At 43.7% G+C, this 20,876-nt stretch overlaps 1 protein-coding gene across 5 annotated transcripts in view; it reads left to right on the top strand.

Annotated features, from left to right (window-relative positions):
• LOC120224448 (phosphatidylinositol-binding clathrin assembly protein-like) overlaps positions 1–20,876 on the top strand; it is a 55,224-nt gene continuing 34,348 nt past the window's right edge. For 4 of the 5 annotated variants that reach the window (XR_005526569.1, XM_039222679.1, XM_039222677.1 and 1 more), the window contains exons 1-10: positions 1–47; positions 1,069–1,225; positions 5,208–5,397; positions 7,226–7,368; positions 9,364–9,439; positions 16,700–16,802; positions 16,961–17,054; positions 17,175–17,286; positions 18,127–18,233; positions 19,016–19,057. Coding sequence is in view for 4 of the 5 variants with exons in the window: in XM_039222679.1 (XP_039078610.1) it covers positions 5,319–5,397; positions 7,226–7,368; positions 9,364–9,439; positions 16,700–16,802; positions 16,961–17,054; positions 17,175–17,286; positions 18,127–18,233; positions 19,016–19,057 (756 nt within the window). In the remaining variant the exon portion in view is untranslated. The remainder of the gene's footprint in view (positions 48–1,068; positions 1,226–5,207; positions 5,398–7,225; positions 7,369–9,363; positions 9,440–16,699; positions 16,803–16,960; positions 17,055–17,174; positions 17,287–18,126; positions 18,234–19,015; positions 19,058–20,876) is intronic. The other variant, XM_039222678.1, reaches the window with a different exon arrangement.

Genomic DNA, 20,876 nt, shown 5'->3' with positions numbered 1-20,876 from the left:
ATCGCAAGGAGCTGGTACCTTTGAGGTCTCTTCCTTCTGCCGCTGATGTAAGTAACAAAGTGCCTGAATCTAAAAAGGGGCCTCGGTGGCTTAACCCACCAAATCTGTCAGCCTCGGTCGCTCTTGTGCTGTACACCTTTGGGGCCCAACGTGAGGCCGGTAACGTTAGAATGCCCTCCTTAAAGACGAGCAGGGCCGGGTTAGCGGATGAGACAGGCTCTCCAGGGTCTGGTAGCACAGCCCTTATTAACTGTTGAGTGAGAGCAGACAGAGTGAGAGCCCTCCCGCTGTCCTACGCGTTCGGGGGGCTGCGTGGTCTGGCCTAGGGGACCTCAAAGGGCTCCCGGGGATCCCGTAGCATATGATCGGGGCCTTAGCTGTCGTTAAAGGCTCATTTGTTCCAGCTGGCAAAAGGCCACTTAACACCCAGAGTAAATCCCGAGCGGTGAGTACCGGCGTGAGCAGCTTTGCAGCCCTCCCCAAATCCCTCCCTCCTTTACTCTCACTGAAGCGGCTCCGAAACCTCCATAAACTTCCAGCACAACAGTGTGACGAGGTCTACAGACTCACTCCCCAGTGAAATGGGTGAAAATTATTTATTTTTATTTATTTTTAATTTTTAATGTTTACTTTTGAGAGAGAGAGACCGTGTGAGCGGCAGAGGCGCCGAAAGAGAGGAGGGGAACACAGAATCCGCAGCAGGCTCCAGGCTCTGAGCTGTCAGTGCACAGCCTGACACGGGGTTCGAACGCACAAACTGTGAGATCATGGCCTGAGCCAAAGTGGGAAGCTTAACCGACTGAGCCACCCAGGCGCCCCTTTAAAAAANCGAACGCACAAACTGTGAGATCATGGCCTGAGCCAAAGTGGGAAGCTTAACCGACTGAGCCACCCAGGCGCCCCTTTAAAAAAAAAAAAAAAAAAAAAAAAAACCAAAATTAAGTCTCTGGAAGTGGTCCCAAGGGTAAACAGCAAGTTGATAAATGCCTATTCAAGTAAATCTACAAAAATGTGTTAAGTATCTCTAATTGTTGAACTGAGATCAGCTCCCTCCTTCCCCTCTCCCAGCTCTGCGAGGAGGAGACCCCACTTCAGGCTGGTGCGGCCGAGAACACTAGGTTTCCTTGCCCCCAACTCCCAGCTGGAGGGCTTTCTTCCCAGGAGGAGCGGGACTGAAGTGTTTCTCACCAGCTCCCCACTGCCTGTTGCCGAGACTAAGTCCCAGGTAAGTGCAGTGGAGAGGTGAGGGCTCCTTTCTCCCATGCAGCTGCCACTCATTGGACGGAGGCTCTCATTTGGCACGGTGCACTGGGAGTTATGGGTCCCTGGATACCCTCGCCCTCGCTTACGAGGGGGTGCTTCCAGGCCTGGAAAGGCAAGCTGGAAGGATCCTGGGCTGCTGCCCGCACCCCCCCCCCAAATGACCTTTTAACTCCTAGAGCAGAGGTGCCATTCAGAGAGAAGTTTGCCTGTGGCTCTGTCCTCAGCCACAGAGCCCTGGCCTGGGGGAGAAGCAGCCTCCTAATCTCTTCCCAGAGGAACTGACTATTTGTAACAGAACGTGGAAAAGTTCAAGCCTAAGGGCACTTGTTCGAGTGGTAGCGACTATGGTGAAAGGAGGAGGAACGCCCTAACTCGTGCGAAGCAATGGCAATCGAGACAGTTTGGTACCGTTGCAAGGGTGCACGTGCAGGTCGCCGGAGGAGACCTGGCTGTACAAGTAAACCCACACATCTGGGGTCAACTTATTATCAAGAAGTGTACCAAGACTAGTGAATGGGGGAAAGAATAGTCTTTTTAACCGCTGGTGTTTGGCCAATTGCATATCCACATGCAGTAGAATGAAGGTGGGCACCCACCCCACACCATATTCGAATATCAGGCAAAAATGTATCAAAGACCTAAATATGAGCAAAAACTAGAAAAACCTTAGAAGCAAGCATAGCAGTAAATCTTCATAACCTTGGTTTTGGCAGTGGAGTCTTAGATAGGACATCAAAACCATAAGCAACAAGGAAAAATCAGATAAATTGGACTTCATGAAAATTAAAAAACCGTCGTGCATTGAAGGCCATTAACAAAAAAGTGAAAAGACAACCCAGAGAGTGGGAGAAAAAGTACTTGCAAATCATGTAAATTAAGAAAGCATCCAGCATATGGGAAGAACTCTGACAACTGACCAAAATATTCTTAAATGGGCAAAGGACATGCATAGGTATTTCTCCATGGATAAACAAATTGTCAATAAGCAGATGACAAGATGCTTGACACCATTAGTAATCAGGGAATTCAAATGAAAACCATAAGATTCCACTTCACACCTGTACAGGACTGGGGGTACGTGAAACGGACAGTAGCAAACACAGAATATGACCATGTGACCCAGGAAGTCCCCTCCTGGGCACACAGCCCATAGGCCTGAAAGCAGGCCTTCAAACCGCAGTTATGCACGGATGTGTATGTCAGAACTATTTAAGAATAGCCAGAAGGTGGAAAGAACCCAGGTGTCCGCAAAGTGGAATGGATAATCAAAATGTGGTCTCTCCATACAATGGAATATTATTCAGTCATTACAAATACTGAATTGCTGACACTTGCTACAACATAGACGAACCTTGAAAACATGCTAAATAAAAGAAGGCAGACACAAAAGGACACATATTGTATGATTCTGTTCCGATGGAATGTCCACAGTCGGGAAATGTGGAGAGACAGCAGATTAGTGGCTGCCAGAGGCTGGACGGAGGGAGGACGGAGGGAGGGATGATGGCGAAAGGTACTGGATTTCTTTTGGAGGTAACAAAAGTATTCTAAAGGTAATTATGGGGATGCTGCCCAACCCTGGGACCATACTAAAAACCATTGACGTGTCCACTTTCAATGGTTTGTATGGTCTGTAAATCATGTCTCAATAAAGATGTTAATAAAAAATGAGAAGAGAAGACCCTTCCCTGAAGGCTGGCCTCTTCCTCTCCACCCTGAACTCTCAAAGCACCCCGCTGGGGAGATACAATGTAGACTGTCTTTTTGTCAGAACAAAAGAAAAAAAAAGAAAGAAAGAAAAGAAAAGAGAAACACCCTTCTTACAGTTGGACAAAACTCGCAGTGAAGAGAAAAAGACTTTAAATAACTTTGTGATGTGAGCGAGGCATGGGTGAGTCAATTGTATGTACTGTAAAAATTCGTAATTGGTGTTGAAATAGGTTACGTGTCTACCCTGTACATATTTATAAAGTGGTAGAAATGACAATGTCTTGGTTGTGGCAAGTAGGAAGCCTCAAACTCAATGACTGGGGCCCCAACAAAATTCAGACGCCCGCCTGCTAGGGAGAGTTTCCTGAAACGGTGGGGTGAATTTGCAGTGTTTAGCCTCTCTGTCAGTCTGAGAAGAACTGCTGTGTTTCACAAGGCAAAGAACTTTATGTTTCTGATTTTAAAAACTAAAACAAAACAAAGCAAACCCTGGACCTCCCGCCAAAAACTGCCCCATTTGTTCTACGGGAAAGCATCAGATTAGACTTTTGATTCCTTCTTGGGCTACTGGGAAGCCCTTTGTGGGTTACGCTGTTGTCATTTCAGTGCAGTCACACCACTGTCGTCACGTCACTGAGGTCCTTGAAGCTAATTTCGATTCTGTTTTAGTTGATGGACATTCTTCATACCCCCATGTTTATGGCTGATACTGCTGAATGTCCAGGGGACTAGGTGCATTGAGACGGTTTCACACTTCTTCAGGTTGTGAGGGAGGTTCCACAATTAGAACAGCGATGGTGGTGGGGTGAGTGCCCACAGTGGTGTGGAAGAGTGGAAGCAGTAGAGGATGCCAGGGCAAGAGAAATGGGGGATCACTGTCCCAGTGGAGGAGCTGGTAAAAACAGGAGCCATTAAGGAAGCTCTTCAGCATGAAGTCTACAGCCTGAAGCGCTCCTGTTTCCACAAGCGCTTTTCCATGAGTCCCGCTTCCCTTCCCCTGAGGCCTTCAGTACACTGAGGTTCCTGAAGCTGCCTGGGCCTAATTCAAAGATGGATTGGTTCACCGAAGGCCTGGCTGGGTCTCTCAGCCCCTCCCAAACTGAAAATTAAATCATTGTCCCGGATGACATTAGCAGAGTAGACTGCAGAAGAAAGAAGAAAAGCTCAGTGAATTTGAAGAGACATAAAAGGAAAGTGTCCCATTCGAAGGAAGGCTAGGAAAGGAGACGGCTTCAGAAATGAAAATGAATAGTCTCAGTCACTTGTGATACAATATCAGGAACTATGTTACACATTTGACTGGAACATTGCAGCCAATAGTAGAAAAATACGCTTCTTTTCAAGAGTACAGAGAACACTGACCTTGGTAGAGCATATTCTGTCTCATAAAATAAATCTCAACAAAGTTTAAAAAGTTGAAATCGTAAGAAATATGTTCTTTGAGAAGAAAGGCAGTACTTAAGTGTAAACGCTAATATTATAAAGAGGAATCTCGAATAAGTTATCTAAGCTGCCTTAAGGAACCGGAAAATAAAGAGAAAAATAAACCAAAAGCAAACCGAAGGAAATAATAAAGAGCAGAATTCAATGAAATAGGAAACAGAATATAGAGAAAACCAATGAAACCACAAGTTGGTTCTTCCACATCATGAACGTTGATAGCTCTCTGCCCAGAACGATGAAGAAGAAGGAGAGAGAAGACTTAGGCATATAAGGGCCGACAGCGGTACCACCACTATGGACTCCGCACATAGGAAACGTGTAATGGAGGGACAGTAGGAACAACTCTATGGACTTAGATGTCTGATCCTGGGTGAAGGATAGGAGGACATGTCCTCAGGCGGGAAGCGGCCTCCATAACATGTGACTGGAGCCTCCCTAAGAATGCCACGTCAAGGGTTTCCAAAGTATTGTCCTCGGACCACTTAACTTTCCAAGGCCTGGAGATCTGTAGACCCTTTATCTGGAGTCCCCAACATGTCCCCCTTTTTCATAATACTCAGTCAAGCGATTGTTTATTTTGTTATTGAGCATCCACCACGCAAAGGTGGTGGCCTCGCTCCTCTGGACGTGACCCGCCCCAGGCCCCGATCCTGCCCTAGGGACCCCCGCCCCCTCGGCCCGCAGCTTCAAACCCCACCTCACGGGGCTGCAGGTCTGCGTCAGGCCGCGAGGAGAAAGGGTTGCCACGTGGAGGCTAGCCGCGTAGCCGGGCCTTTCTGCCGTCACTCCAGGCGCTCCGCCTTTTGCCTGCAGTACCGGTCCTGGCTCAGTCCGCGGGCCCGGAAGCGGAGGGACCGGACTCCGCAGCCGTCACCCTCGTGGCCAGCGCTCTGTGACGCACCATGGGATCTTATGCGTCCAAGGCTGCCCTCGGGGCTACCACCGATGAGCCCACAGAACCTGAGCCGAAACACCTGGCAGGTGAGTTGCAGTTCTGGCGCAGATGGCCCGTGAGGCCCAGGGGCCTCTAAGGTCGTGGGCACCCCACTCCCCTCCTACCAGCCCCCCTCTTCCTGCGGGAGCCTGGAAGGGAGCCCCTTGCCTTTTTAACCCCAAGCTCTGAACTGTTTACAAGTTATCCCAATAACTTAGGACACGCAAAGTGGTAGAATAATAACAAGCCAGGCTTGGGAAAAGGGTCTCACTTCCACAGTCCGCCCAAGCCCCCTTATAAAATCACCACATTCAGTAAGGCTTCCGAAATCAAGGAGGGAAAAGTGTGCGGAGCAGATCATCCCCTGGTCAGTCCTAACCTGAAGTCAATCAATAGGCCTTAGAATGTCCACTGCAACGTTTTTTGCGCTCCCGTGAATGTTTCCAGGTGACAGAATTTTGATCCTTAAAGTAATCTGTTGTTCAAAGACAGAATAGACTCCCAGGCTATCCCTTCCCACTACTGTTTGAGTTCCCATTGACCACTGACTTCATAAACAATACGTGCTATTGCCAGTATACATAAATCCCGCTGCCTTTGAGAACTTCATAGCCAGCTCACTCTTTTGATCACCTCTTTATTTTGCTGTTTTGCTTAAAAACTCTCCATTGATGTAGTATATATTTGCTTTCTGAATTTTTAACTTTTTATCATCATGATACTTTACAGCAACCGCCACTTCACTAAGTGAAACAGATTATGTACACACAGGCATGCTTAACCGTAATCCGGGCAGGCCCCGTAGGAGATTCTGGAGACTATATACTATACACCCCTGGATGTTGAAATCATGGGAAAGGAGAAACAAAAACCTCCCAGGGGAAACTTCACAGAAAGAGGAGTGAAGCAGACTTAGAAAAATTATGAGAGAAGCTCATTCTTCATAACCTTAAACATGGCACAGCCACTGGCATGTAGAGTACATACTTGAATAAATGAATCTGACTGGGTCTACAGTTAAGGTCATCCTGTTTCTCACCCAGTGTATTTGTTAATCACCCTCCTCAGTACAGATCCTGGTGCTGTATGCATGTGAATGTGCTGCTTAATGATTAAGTGCTACAGATGAGGTTGTTTTATAATGATAGTTTATATAAACAGCTTTGAAATGGAAGAGGATTTTTTTTAGCTTATTCATTTTGAGTGAGTGAGAGAGAGAGAGAGAGAGAGAGAGAGAGAGATAACTAGCTGGGGAAGGGCAGAGAGAGAGAATCCAAAGCAGGCTCCACACTGTCAGTACAGAACCCAACATGGGGCTGGATCCTATGAACCATGAGATCATGACCTAAGCTGAGATCAAGAGTCAGACTCCTAACCAACTGAGTCACCCGGGGGGCCCCCAGAGAGGATTTTGAACTGAATAAAAAGTAGGGGATCCTTGCATATTGTTGAATGGAAAAATGAAATAATGAAAGTTAGCTTTTGAGGCCTTGTATGAATGGTTACAACCCAGAGCAGGAAATTGGGAAGCTGTTTTAGTAAAGTAGGGATAAGGCTGTGTGGAAGTGGGCACCTGGCTGGCTCGGTCAGCGGAGCATGTGATCTTGGGGTCATGAGTTTGAGGCCCATGTTGGAAGTAGAACTTTAAAAAAATTTAAAGAAAGAACAAGCCATGAAAGGTTATAGGATGCAAACAAAAGGGTCAACGTGGGGCGCCGCTACAAGGAGAGTGCCTGACTGAACCTTCACATCATGTCACTTTTCTTGAAAAAGGCAGTATGACCTGATGGTTAGCATCTTGGCCAAACAAATGTGATTTCAAATACAAGCCCTGGCACTTGACTGTTTTAATGCTTTTCACTGTCCCTAATTCAGATCTGATACAATACATAAATGAAACAAACATGAGTGTTGAACATCTGGCTGATGTTCTTTCTGAGAAAGCCAGGAGCAGCAGCTGGGTGGTGGTGTTCAAAGCCCTGGTCACCGTGCATCACCTCATGGTTCATGGAAATGAGGTGAGCATGCTGTACATTCAGTGTGTAATCATTTCCTTCCTGTTAGTTCAAAGGACTGCGGGTACAGGATGGCAAAATATTCTTGGTTTGTCAAGGTTTACTCTTTTACTTTGTAACAAGTAAGGGAAGTAAATACCAATAGGTTCCCTAAGGCTGATTTTTCCATTTTTACTTATGGGTATCTCTTTACAATCAGCTTTTGAGGTATACAGTTTTAGCCACTAGATGATAAAGTAGATAATAGAGTGGATATTTCCCTCAGTTCTTCAGATGATTTAGACCAAAGAGAGAAAACCCTCAAAGATGTATCGCTTTCCTTTATCAGGAGAAACTGGGTGCATGAGTGGATCACATCCTCAGCCATCCACCTCTTCCCATGTACAAACACTCTTTGTATTTTACAGAACTGAAATGTTCTTTAACATGAAATTACTTATTCTACTTTACCATTTTGTCTCAGTAAGCTTTACATTAAAAAGTTAGGATTTATAAGTTGACTGAATTTTGAAACTTACTATAAAGTGATTAATGATACCGTATAGTATTGACTGAAAAGATGAACATACATACATGGAACATAATAGAGAGCTTGGAAGTAGAACTATATACTTACATCGGAGCTCAGTGGCACTAAAAATGTGGGGGAAAGTATAGAATTTAAAATAAAGCCTTTTGGTAGAAATAACATTTCTATGGAATAAATAGAACGAGATCTTTACTTAGATCTTACTCTAATATAGAAAAATAAATGCCACATGATTGAAATATCTACAAATGCAAAACACTAAAATTTAAAATTGAAGAAAATTTAGGAGAATATGCTACAAATGTCATATATTTGAGCAGGGAAGATGCCCTAAAGTTGGAATGAGGTATTTCCAACATATACGTCACAGACCAAAGATTAATATTCAGAATACCTTATCAGTAAGAAAAAGGCACTACAGTGGAATCGTTCACAAACAAATGAACAGAGGGTCCATAGGAAAGGAAATCAGGATGGCTGACGACCATCTGAGAACATGCTCAGATAAGCAGAATTTAAGATGAATGACAGTATCAAGAGTTGGGAAGGTCTTGATGAAATGAGAATTCACATACCCGGTGGATGACATGTAAATATTGGTTGCTAGAGTTTATGACTGTGGAGAGAAGAGCATTGAGACATGTTTAGTAAAATTGAAAATGCCAAGTCCAGTGACCCAGCAAATCCACTTTCATAACATATTTCTAATAATTGAAAAGTAGAACTCAGCTAAATTTCTATCAGTACAGCACACATAACTAAAATGAGGTGTTTATAAAATTAAGTGGGATGTCTACCAGTGAGGCTAGACCTGAAAAACCGTGCTAATAAAGGAAGCAGGTTGCAAAATGATATTTAAATATAGTATGATTTATGTAAATTTCAAAATACTTAGTATTCAGTCATGGGACAATTATATCTGAAACTATAAAGAAAATAGACTGTAAAGATTAAAATTATGATACTGGTTACTTCCAGGGGGGAAAAGGAAATGGAACTTGGGGTTGGGCAAAGGGCACTTTCACTTTATAATACTTCATTCCTCTTATTTTTGAAATAGCCTCGAAGCAGTGATGTCAAAAAGTTAGCAGTTATCATTTCTGGGTAGTGGGGTACACAGACGTATCAGATTATATTTTTATGCAAATTAAGTTGTTAAAAAGCTTATTATTAAAATAATTCTGTAATTAATGAAAACTTCTCAAAATCAGAAAGGAGGGAATGGCTAGATGGAAAGTCCCGGCGGAAAAGAGCGTGTATTCACATGAGCCTCAGTGTTTAACCCCTCATTTCTTTGGGAGAGTTGAGAACAGGGCATATTCTTATGTTGCACTCACCTTTATCAGTGCTCATGAGATAGGTAGAGGCTATACGATAGAATTGTGTTAAATATGCATTCACAATGATAAACTCGTTAAAGAGCTCAACTTGTGGACAGAAGCTAATTTTATAATTTGCACATTTGACAGCGTTTTATCCAGCATCTCGCGTCTAGAAGCTCTTTGTTCACTTTACACAACTTCATGGATAAAAGCGTCCTAGAAGGTAAGATGATTCTTTGATGGAAATATTTCCATGCGTCAAGGGGGGAGGAAGCTCTGTTCTGAAAACTATGCCTGGCTAAAACATGGGCAGACCTGGGGACAGATGGTGACAGTGGGATGGGGAGCTTCAGGGAAATGCTAAGAATTTCCAATAGTTTTGTGGAAATGTGAAAAAAAAAATGATAAAGTTCAATTATTTCCTCAATTCAGAAAAGTCACCATCAACACTATACCATGAGGTGATTTCAAGGCTTTGAGGAAATAAATAAGCTTTTAAAAAAAAATTTTTTTTTACAAATAGTTTATTGTCAAGTTGGTTTCCATATAACACCCAGTGCTCATCCCCACAAGTGCCCTCCTCCATGCCCATCCCCCCTCCCCCCCCAACACCCATCAGTCCTCAGTTTGTTCTCAGCATTCAAGAGTCTCTCAAGGTTTGCCTCTCTCCCTCTCACCCACTATTTCCCCCCTACCTCTCCCCCATGGTCCTCAGTTAAGTTCCTCCTAATCCTCCTAGATGTGCAAGCATATGATATTTGTCCTTCTCTTCCTGACTTGGTTCGCTCAGCATAACACCCTCAAGGTCCATCCAGGTTGCTACACATGGCCAGGTTTCATTCTTTCTCATTGCCATGGAGTATTCCATCGTATAGATAAACCACATCTTCTTGATCCATTCGTCCGTGGATGGACACTTAGGCTCTTTCCATGTTTTGGCTACTGTTGAGAGTGCCGCTGTGAACATTGGGGTCCATGTGCCCCTATGCATCAGCACTCCTGTATCCCTTGGGTAAATTCCTAGCAGTGCTATTGCTGTGTCATAGGGGAGTTCTGTTGTTAACTTTTTGAGGAACCTCCACAATGTTTTCCAGAGGGGCTGCACCAGTGGACATTCCCACCAACAGTGTAGGAGGTGCCCGTTTCTCCACATGCTCACCAGCATCTCGCGTTCTCTGATTTGCTCATTTAAGCCACTCTGACTGGCGTGAGGTGGTATCTCAGTGTGGTTTTGATTTGGATTTCCCTGATGAGGAGGGACGCTGAGCATCGTTTCATGTGTCTGTTGGCCATCTGGATGTCCTCTTTGGAGAAGTGTCTGTTCATGTCTTCTGCCCATTTCTTTACTGGGTTGTCTGTTTTTCGGGTGTGGAGTTTGGTGAGTTCCTTATAGATTCTGGATATTAACCCTTTATCTGATATGTCATTTGCAACTATTTTTTCCCATTCCATTGGTTGCCTCTTAGTTTTATGGATTCTTTCCTTCGCGGTTCAGAAGCTTTTAATCTTGATGAGGTCCCAACAGTTTTTTTTTATTGCTCTTGATTCTTTTGCTTTTGGGGATGTGTCAAGTAAGAAGTTGCTGCGCTTGAGGTCAAGGAGGTGGTTTCCTGCTTTCTCCTCTGGGGTTTTGATGGTTTCCTGTCTCACGTTCAGGTTCTTTATCCATATTGAGTTTATTTCTATGTATGGTGTGAGAAAATGATCTAGTTCCATTCTTCTGCATGTTGCTGTCCAGCTCTCCCAGCACCATCTGTTAAAGAGGCTGTCTTTGTTCCATTGGATACTCTTTCCTGCTTTGTCAAAGATTAGTTGGCTGTACACTTTTGTGTCCACTTCTGAGTTCTCAATTCTGTTCCATTGGCCTATGTGTCTGGTTTTGTGCCAATACCATACTGTCTTGATGATGACAGCTTTGTAGTAGAGGCTAAAGTCTGGGATGGTGGTACCTCCCGTTTTGGTTTTATTCTTCAGTATTACTTTGGCTATTCGGGGTCTTTTGTGGTTCCATACACATTTTAGGATAGTTTGTTCTAGTTTTGAGAAGTATGCTGGTGCAATTTTGATTGGAATTGCATTGAATGTGTAGAGTGCTTTGGGTAGTAATGACATTTCAACTTTATTTATTCTTCCAATCCATGAGCATAGAATGTTTTTCCATTTTTTTGTGTCTTCTTCCATTTCCTTCATCAGTCTTCTATAGTTTTCATCATACAGATCTCTTGTATCCTTGGTTAGGTTTATTCCTAGGTATCTTATGGTTTTTTGTGCAATTGTGAATGGGATCAGTTTCTTGATTTCTCTCTCTGTTGCTTCATTATTGGTGTATAAAAATGCAACCGATTTCTGTACGTTGATTTTGTACCCTGCGACTTGGCTGAATTCTTGGATCAGTTCTAGTAGGCTTCTGGTGGAGTCTGTCGGGTTTGCTATGTAGAGTATCATGTCATCTGCGAAAAGTGAAAGTGTGACTTCTTCTTTGCCGATTTTGATGCGTTTGATGTCCTTTTGTTGTCTGATGGCTGATGCGAGGACTTCCAGCACTATGTTAAACAGCAGTGGTGAGAGTGGACATCCCTGTCGTGTTCCTGACCTCAGGGGGAAAGCTCTCAGTTTTTCCCCATTGAGGAGATTGTTATCTGAGGGCTTCTCATAGATGGCTTTTATGATGTTTAAGTAAGTTCCTTCTATCCCGACTTTCTCGAGGGTCTTTATTCAGAAGGGATATTGTATTTTGTCAAATGCTTTTTTTTGCATCTATTGACAGGATCATATGGTTTTTATCTTTTCTTTTGTTGATGTGATGTATCACACAGATTGATTTGCGAATACTGAACCAGCCCTGTAACCCAGGAATGAATCCCACTTGATCTTGGTGGATAATTCTTTTTTTTTAATGTTTTATTTATTTCTGAGAGAGAGAGAGAGAAAGACAGCGTGAGCACGGGAGGGTCAGAGAGAGAGGGAGGTACAAAATCTGAAATAGGATCCAGGCTCTGAGCTAGCTGTCAGCACAGAGCCCGATGTGGGGCTCGAACCCACGAACCGCGAGATCATGACCTGAGCTGAAGTCAGAGACTCAACTGACTGAGCCACCCAGGCACCCCGGTGGATAATTCTTTTTGTGCTGTTGAATTCAATTTGCAAGTATCTTGTTGAGGATTTTTGCATCCATATTCATCAAGGATATTGGCCTGTAGTTCTCTTTTTTTGCTGGATCCCTGTCTGGCTTGGGAATCAGAGTGATGCTGGCTTCATAAAATGAGTCCGGAAGTTTTCCTTCAATTTCTATTTTTTAGAATAGCTTGAGAAGAATTGGGATTAATTCCGTTGTAAATGTCTGGTAGAACTCCCCTGGGAAGCCATCAGGTCCAGGGCTTTTTTTGTTGGGAGATTTTTTTTAACTGATTCGATTTCTTCACTCGTTATGGGTCTGTTCAGATTTTCTATTTCTTCCCATGTGAGTTTTGGTAGTGAGTGTGTGTTTAGGAATTTGTCCATTTCTTCTAAGTTGTCCAATTTGTTGGCATATAATTTTTCATAGTATTCCCTGATAATTGCTTGTATTTCTGAGGGGTTGGTTGTAATAAGTCCATTTTCATTCATGATTCTGTCTATTTGGGTGCACTCTCTTTTCTTTTTGAGAAGCCTGGCTAGAGGTTTGTCAATTTTGTTTATTTTTTCAAAGAACCAACTCTTGGTTTCATGGATCTGTTCAATTGTTTCTTTGGTCTCTATGTTGTTTATTTCTGCTCTGATTTTTACTATTTCTCTTCTACTACTGGGCTTGGGGTGCTCTTGTTGCTCTGCCTCTAGTTCCTTTAGGTGAGTTGTTAGATTTTGCACTTGCGCTTTCTCTAATGTCTTGAGATAGGCCTGGAGTGCAATGTCCTTTCCTCTTAGGACTGCCTTTGCTGCATCCCATAGAGTTTGGATTCTTGTGTTTTCATTTTCATTTGTTTCCGTATATTTTTTAATTTCTTCTCTAATTGCCTGATTGGCCCATTCATTCTTGAGTAGAGTGTTCTTTAACCTCCATGTTTTTGGAGGTTTCCAAGACTTCTTCCTGTGATTGAGTTCAAGTTTCAAAGCATTGTGATCTGAAAGTGTGCATGGTATGATCTCAACTCTTTTTTATTTATTGAGGGCTGCTTTATTTCCTAGTATGTGATCTTTCTTGGAGAACGTGCCATGCACACTTGAGAAGAAAGTGAATTCCATGGCCTCAGGATGCAGAGCTCTAAATATATCTGTCAGATCCATCTGGTCCATTGTGTCATTCAACTCCATTGTTTCTTTAGTGATTTTCTGTCTGGTTGGCCTATCTATTGCTTTAAGCGGAGTACTAAAGTCCCCTGCTATTAGCACATTCTTATCTATAAGGTTGTGTCTGTTTGTGATTAATAGTTTTAAATATTTAGGTGCTCCCATATTCGGTGCATAGACATTTATAATTGTTAGTTCTTCCTGAGGGATAGACCCTGTAATTATTATATAATGCCCTTCTTCATCCCTTGTTATTGTCTTTAATGAGTCCAGTTTGTCCAATGTAAGTATAGCTACTCCAGCTTTCTTTTGACTTCCCGTAGCATAATAGATATTTCTCCACCCCTTACTTATAATCTGAAGGTGTCTTACAATCTAACATGAGTTTCTTGTAGACAGCAAATGGATGGAATTTGTTTTTTTATCCATTCTGCTACCCTATGTCTTTTGATTGGGGGCATTTAGTCTGTTTACATTCAGTGTTATTATTGGAAAATATGGGTTTAGAGTCATCGTGTCCTTTGTGGGATTTGTGCTTGTGATGGTGTCTCTGGTATCTTGCGTTTCTTAAACGTTTTCCTCAGAGAGTCCCCCTCGGGATTTCTTGTAGGGCTGGTTTAATGGTGACGAATTCTTTCAATTTTTGTTTATTTGGAAAGGTTTTTATCTCTCCTTCTATTCTGAATGACAGGCTTGCTGGATAGAGGATTCTTGGCTGCATATTTTTTCTGTTCATCACATGGAAGATCTCCTGCCATTCCTTTCTGGCCTGCCACGTTTCAGTAGCTAGGTCCGTCACCACTCTGACAGGTTTCCCTTTGTATGTTAGGGCCCTTTTCTCCCTAGCTGCTTTCAAAATTCTCTCTTTGTCCTTATATTTTGCCATTTTCACTATGATATGTCGTGCAGAAGATCGATTCAAGATACGTCTAAGGGGAGTTCTCTGTGCCTCTTGTATTTCAACGTTTACTTCCTTCCCCCGGTCGGGGAAGTTCTCTGCTATAATTTGTTCCAGGACTCCTTCAGCACCTTTCCCTCTCTCTTCCTCTTCTGGGGTTCCTATGAAATGGATATTGTTGCGTTTGGCCGTATCGCTGAGCTCTCGAACTCTTCTTTCATGGTCCTGGATCAGTTTGTCTCTTTTTTGGTCAGCTTCTTGTTTTTCTATAATGGTGTCTTCTCAATCACTTATTGTCCTTTCTGCCTCTTCAGTCCGTGCATTGAACACTTCCAGTTTATTATGTATTTCATTTATCGCATTTTTAAATTCATCATGCCTATTTTTGTTTTCCATGTTGTTTGTAGCCATAGTTTCTTTGAGCTCCTCTATGCTTTTGGCAAGCCCGGTGGTTAATTTTACGATTATTGTTTTAAAATCTTGTTCAGTTATGCTGCTTATATCTGTTTTGAGCAGTTCATTAGCTGTCATTTCTTCTTGGAGTTTCTTTGGAGAAGAGCTCTTTCATTTCATCATTTTGGTTAGCTTTCTGTCTTTTGTTAGTTTTAAAGACTTGTTATGCTCTCTGCACCTATGAGCGCTGCTGTACCCAAGAAGACTCTCTGACTGTCCTGGGACTATCCTTTCAGAAAGTGTTCTTTGAATGGTATCTCTTGGTCTCTCTTGTTGAGACCTTGGTTATTTCATTTTCCTACTCGTAGTGGTATTTGGGACTCTCCACCATGTGTACTTTGGCTTTTTTCTTGAGGTAGCCCTGTCAAAGAAAACAGACAGACAAACAGGGAACAGAGGGACCCCAATGTACAGACAAATCCAACAATCATGCTAACTAAGAGGGAAAATTAAAAAGTAATGAGAAAAGACGGAGAAGGGGAGGTGAATGATAGAAAATAAAAATACATAAAAAATTCAAAAAGAAGAAAAGAAAAGGAGAAAGAAGAAAACTGATAGACAAAGATCGGTTTAACGCATATAACCAGATTTCCCAGCTACGATTAAATAGCCGGGTGGATGCAGTGCTTTTTGAAGAGCTAGAGAAAGAGAGAGATGATAGGGCAGAGATGAGGCAAAATTGGAGATAGAATGAACAGGCAGAAGGGATAAGAAGCTTTTTTCAAAGAGCTAAAAGGTGGAATATGGTTGGAGAGGTGAGAGAAAGACGGCGGTGTTATCCAGAGAGACTATCTCGTCTGATTACTCCTGAGAGGCTTTGTTATACCGCCCTTAACAGTTCTGCTGGCCGCTGCTTCCCTGTTGCGGGGGGGTGAGTGGAGGGTGGGGGAAGTGCCATAGCCGCAGGTCCACGGGGGTCAAGCAGGGTACAACCCGAGTGCGTCTGGAGATCGTAGCAACTTCAGGTCCGCAGAGTCCGCGTCTCCTCACCCCGCCGCAGCCGCCTTAGCGGCCGCCTCCGCTTCAGCAGGCCACTTCCGCTCACGCAGCCGCCGTGTCACCAGGTGCCGGAAGCACTTCACCGGGTCGCCGCCACCGCCACTTCAGTGGGCCGATGTCACGCGCGCCACCGCCACTTCACCCTGCGCCGGGACCGCCTCCGCAGGCGTTGCTGCTGGTTCACCGGCCGCCGCCGCCATGGACGCTGCCGGACGTGCAGCAGTGCAGTTTTTCCTGGCGCCTCTGGGACCAGGGCACCTAGTTTAAAGTCAGCACCGCAGCCAGAGCTACAGAACACTGTCTTTCCAAGCTGAGGTTTTTTCTCTTCTCCAGGGACGTTTCTATGAGCAATCTCAGCTTTTCGTTCCTTTCCCCTGGACTCGCGGCAGCTCGCCCCCACTCGCCGGTGTATCCCTCCCCGCAGCTGCACGCGAGCCGGGTTCCCCCCCTCCCTCCCTCCCTCCGTGTCTCTCGGTCCCGTCCCGCTTGTATCTCCCCCAGTTCGCACTCACGCACCCATGAGGTTTCCTCCCCAGTGTGCTCTGTCTCTTTCTCTTCCCAAACTCCTGGGGCTCAGTGTCCTACGGCTTCAGGCCTTCTCTGTTTGAGAGATGAGTGCAGGCGAAATGTACGGGGCTTCCTGCTTCTCCGCCATCTTGCCTCGAAGCCACGGAAATAAATAACCTTTAACAGAAAGTGTGAGGAATATTGGACTAGGTCATTAATAAGGTCCATTCTAGCTTTTGGTCTTGAAAGATATCATTGAGGTATATGGGTGAATGGAATGAAGAGTCTCAGCATTTATTGACATATATTGTAAATGGTTAATATTAGTTACATTGGAAATAATAAAGTATCTCATTTTAGGCTACACTATGTCAACCTTCATCAGACGATATAGCAGGTACCTGAACGAGAAGTCACTCTCATGCAGACTGATCACATCTGATGTCACCAAAGCCAAGAGAGGGTCAGTAAATATCATTCGTTTGTAAGCAAGAAATACCGAAATACATGTGTGTTCTGATATGTAGTTGACTAAAAACACAGATTTATTTCAAGATGCTGATGTCACAGTGCTTCTCAAACTCTTAATTATTGATATTATGAATCTCTTCTCTTTTATAGGATGGGTGGTATGATGAGAACTATGGATACAAAAGAGCTGCTAAACATTCTTCCGATTGTTCAAATTCAGTTTGATGCTCTTCTTAATTTTAACGTAAGAGCTTTATAAATCTTTTTTAAACATGTTGGTAAATGGCACTGTTTAGCGGTAGGTGGGGGAAGGAGTTATTTTAAACTGTGGTGGTGATTGATTACTCTTTGATTTCATTTCCAGGCAAATCCTGACCAACTAACGAATGGTATAATCCTTGCTGCTTTCAAACTTCTCTTTAAGGATTCTCTTCGCCTCTTTGCAGCCTATAATGAGGGGATCCTCAATCTGCTAGGTAGGCTAGGGAATAAACATTGCTTAAAAAACAAACTGGTAGAAACCTTTTATCTCTACATTTAGATTCATATTTGTTTCAGATTCAAAATAGAAGATCCTTTCAAGGTCATATATATATTTTTAAATAATGAGACATTATATTGCTTTTTTTTGGGATAAAAATTGCTTGACTAATTAGCCACAGAACTTTTATATAAGTGCTAATTGATATTTCTGGGAAATTTACCAGGAAATCAACATGGATCACCATATTTATACGTTACACATTAAGGCCCACTCCACCATGGTCATATAATATCATTTTGACTTTCCTAGGAAGATATAGCTTATAACCTAATTGTTATTATTATATACAAGCATATGCTTCTTATGCTTTCCAGGAATTTTCTGTCCTAATGAATATTTATTTCATAGGAAGTGTTCTCTAAGCTTCATTGATGAGAATTTGATATTTTCCTTATACTGAAGAAGTATCTAGTACATTTGTACAGTTACAAAACAATAGGAAACACAGCCCTTTCCCTCAGAAAGCTTCAGATTGTGATGTTGGTAAATAAGATTTCAGACTGAAAGTTAGAGAAATTAAATTAATCTATCTGTATCTTCGCAGCATCAGTGTTTGGCATGTGGTACTTCCTAAACATCTGTTGGTTATATGGATCGACCAGTGTTGTTGTTTGCCAAGACAGAAAATAACTGGGTTAAAACTATAATTGTTTTTGAACGAGTTAAAATCATATACAGATTCAGCTTTGAAAAGAATGATCACAATGGAGTGTAATTGGAAAGTTGCTGTGATATCGGTTCCTTCATGATAAATTTGTTTTTTCATTTTTAGACAAGTATTTTGCTATGAGGAAAAGCCAGTGCAAGGAAAGCTTGGATATTTACACCAAGTTCCTTGCGAGAACAACGAAGTTGGCAGAGTTCCTGAAAGTAGCAGAGGTACAGAGATCTGTTTCTATCCAGGGCTTTTCTGCTGGTTTCTATATTGGTTTAGTGTCTGGTATAATGTGACTCCCCCGCCCCCCCGCCCCGCCACTTCACACACACACACACACACACACACACACATGCACGCACAGAAGTTGGTAGTATTTTTAACTGTATTTTAAACAGTAAACCTATACACTAAAATTAGGTAGTTTGAGGATTTTTGTGTGTAGCCATGAGGTTAAGTGTTACCAAGCTTACCCTCCCGCCGGAAACGACTCTTAACACTGGGCCAAAATCACGTGACAGACATCTTCTCAGGCAGTGGACAGTAGGAAACATATGAGGTGACCCCCTCATTTGCCCTGACATTCAGAATCCACGCGGGATAATTAGTTGAACTTCTGAAAACCAAAGCAAAAAAACCCCCAAAACCAAAACCTGATATTGCTCCCAGGAGAACAATAGGAATAACAGCTGATTTCTGAGGACCTGACAAATGAGACCATGTTTGTATAATATCCAAAATGTAGTCCAGAAGAGCAAAGATTCAATATCTGGCAAGTCTTTTCTTTTATAGGGTTATCCTTAGGATGAATATAAGTTTGTGTTTAAGGGTACAAGGCATACTTTAGCTTGACATAGTTTTCTTGATCAGCTATGAACTAGCTCAGCAAGGTATTCGTGCGCTGGAGATATTTTCTCTTTTGTGTGCACACTGGTCTCACACTCCCTTTTCTTTGTTGCCTCTCCGTGCTTTAATGTGTACTGTTCTCCCTGGTTTGTGAATTCAGCAAGTCGGAATTGACCAGAAATATATTCCATACCTTACACAGGTCAGTGTATCTTTTCTATGTGTTTAAACAAATTTTTTTGTCCTTACGTTTGTGTGTTTATTGCCTCAGTCATCATCTGAGACTCTATCCTTTGCCATAAACTTAACGTGTGTATTTTCAGTTCCTCGTGACTTACATACACACGTATTTATTTTGAGAGAGAGAGAATGTATGCAAGTTTGAGTGGGGGAGGGGCATAGAGAGAGAGAACGAGAGAGAGAGAGAGAGAGAGAGAGAGAACCCCAAGCAGGCCCCGCCTTGTCAGCATGGGCCCAATGTAGGGTTCGAACTCCTGAACCATGAGATCATGATCTGAGCTGAAATCAGGAGTAGGGACACTTAACTAACTTTGCTTTATAAATGGACAGTGGAAACGAAGGAATATTTGGAATCTCAAGCAACTCATTTCCATTCTCCATGCCCCATTTATGCGACTGCAAAATGGGAATAATAACTACCATCTTCCTCGTAGCAGTGTCACGAGAATCAAATGGAGTCAGGCTTTTCCTTTCCTCAACACTGATCATCAGGAATCCGCCACATGGCAAAGGCGGGATGTGAGGTAGAGGTGGCCGTGCGGCAAGTGTGGGTGAAACAAGGCCACCTGCTCGAGCAGCCAGTGGGTGCCTTTTGCTTGTGCTCTGTCCCACAGGTGCCACAGGACTCGAGCAGTAGGGCTGCTGGCCTAGCCTGGGCCTGCCACAGAGCCCTTTCCTGCTCTGGGCCCCAGACTAACGTGGCCAGGTCGCCTGGGATCGGGGCCGGAGCATTCTTCCCTCGTGTGGGAACATGCTGTCCCCAGAATGCAGAGGCCTGCCAGGTGTTGTGTTTCCTTCTTGATGGTGGGGGGAGCAAGATGCACTACATTATCTTCTGTCCTGGATGGAGTTTCCTGGTAACCCCCTGGCCACTGGGACTCCAGAAAGGTCACCACCGTAGAAGGCCCGTGGCTCTTGGTGAGCTTTATCTCCTACCCTCTGGAGGGCATGTAGCTTTGGAGGGTCTCCACTATACTGGCCACTTCCTGCTCATCTGATCCGGTTAGCGTGATGTCATGGATGTAAGTGGATCAGCATGATCTTCTGAGGGGCAACCCGATGGTCTAGACTTCTTCTGACCATATTGTGACAGAACGTTGAGGGCTGACACAGCCTGAGTCAGAACTGGAAATGTATACTGTTATTCATTCCATGCCTACAAACTCTTTCTGATCTACACTTTTGATAGCAATGGGAAGGAGAACATTCCCAAAGTTGAGAGTCCCACACCATGTGTCTGAGACTACACTAATCCATCCCTGCTGGAGGAACTGTTGTGGCTGGCACCGTGGCTACAGTCAGATTTCCACTTGATTGATTACACTGTAGTTTGTCAGTCTCCGGGGCCTGACTGGTTTTGGGGGCCATAATTGTGAACTACACGGAGTATGATGGAGACCATCACCCCTGCATCCTTTTTATCTCTAAGATTGGCACTCCTTTCTGCCATCCTCCTGGGAGATGATAGTGTTTTTTATTTACTCTTTTGCCTGGAGGGCAGGTGGAGGCCATTTCAGACTCAAAGACCTCCACTCCACAAGTTACATGCCCCCTCACCATCTGCCCTCACCCCACTCCCGGCCTCCAGGCCTCTAACTACAGTTAAGTTCCACTGTAGCCCAGGAGCGTGGGACTTTCATCGCCAGCCCTGCGGCTCTCCCTTGCCCGTAAGTTGGGGCTCTGACCTTTGCCCAGCCGGGTCCCTGACCTTGGTGTGGCGGACCTGCCTTGCTTGGGACTGAAGGAAGGTAAAGTGCTCAGACAGTGCCTGGCACACGTGG

This window comes from Hyaena hyaena, unplaced genomic scaffold (assembly GCF_003009895.1).
Source record: "Hyaena hyaena isolate Hyena2069 unplaced genomic scaffold, ASM300989v1 scaffold_1178, whole genome shotgun sequence".
Classification (NCBI taxonomy): Eukaryota; Metazoa; Chordata; class Mammalia; order Carnivora; family Hyaenidae; genus Hyaena; species Hyaena hyaena.
Note: the sequence above shows the minus strand (reverse complement) of the source record. Positions and strands in the feature narration are given on the sequence as shown.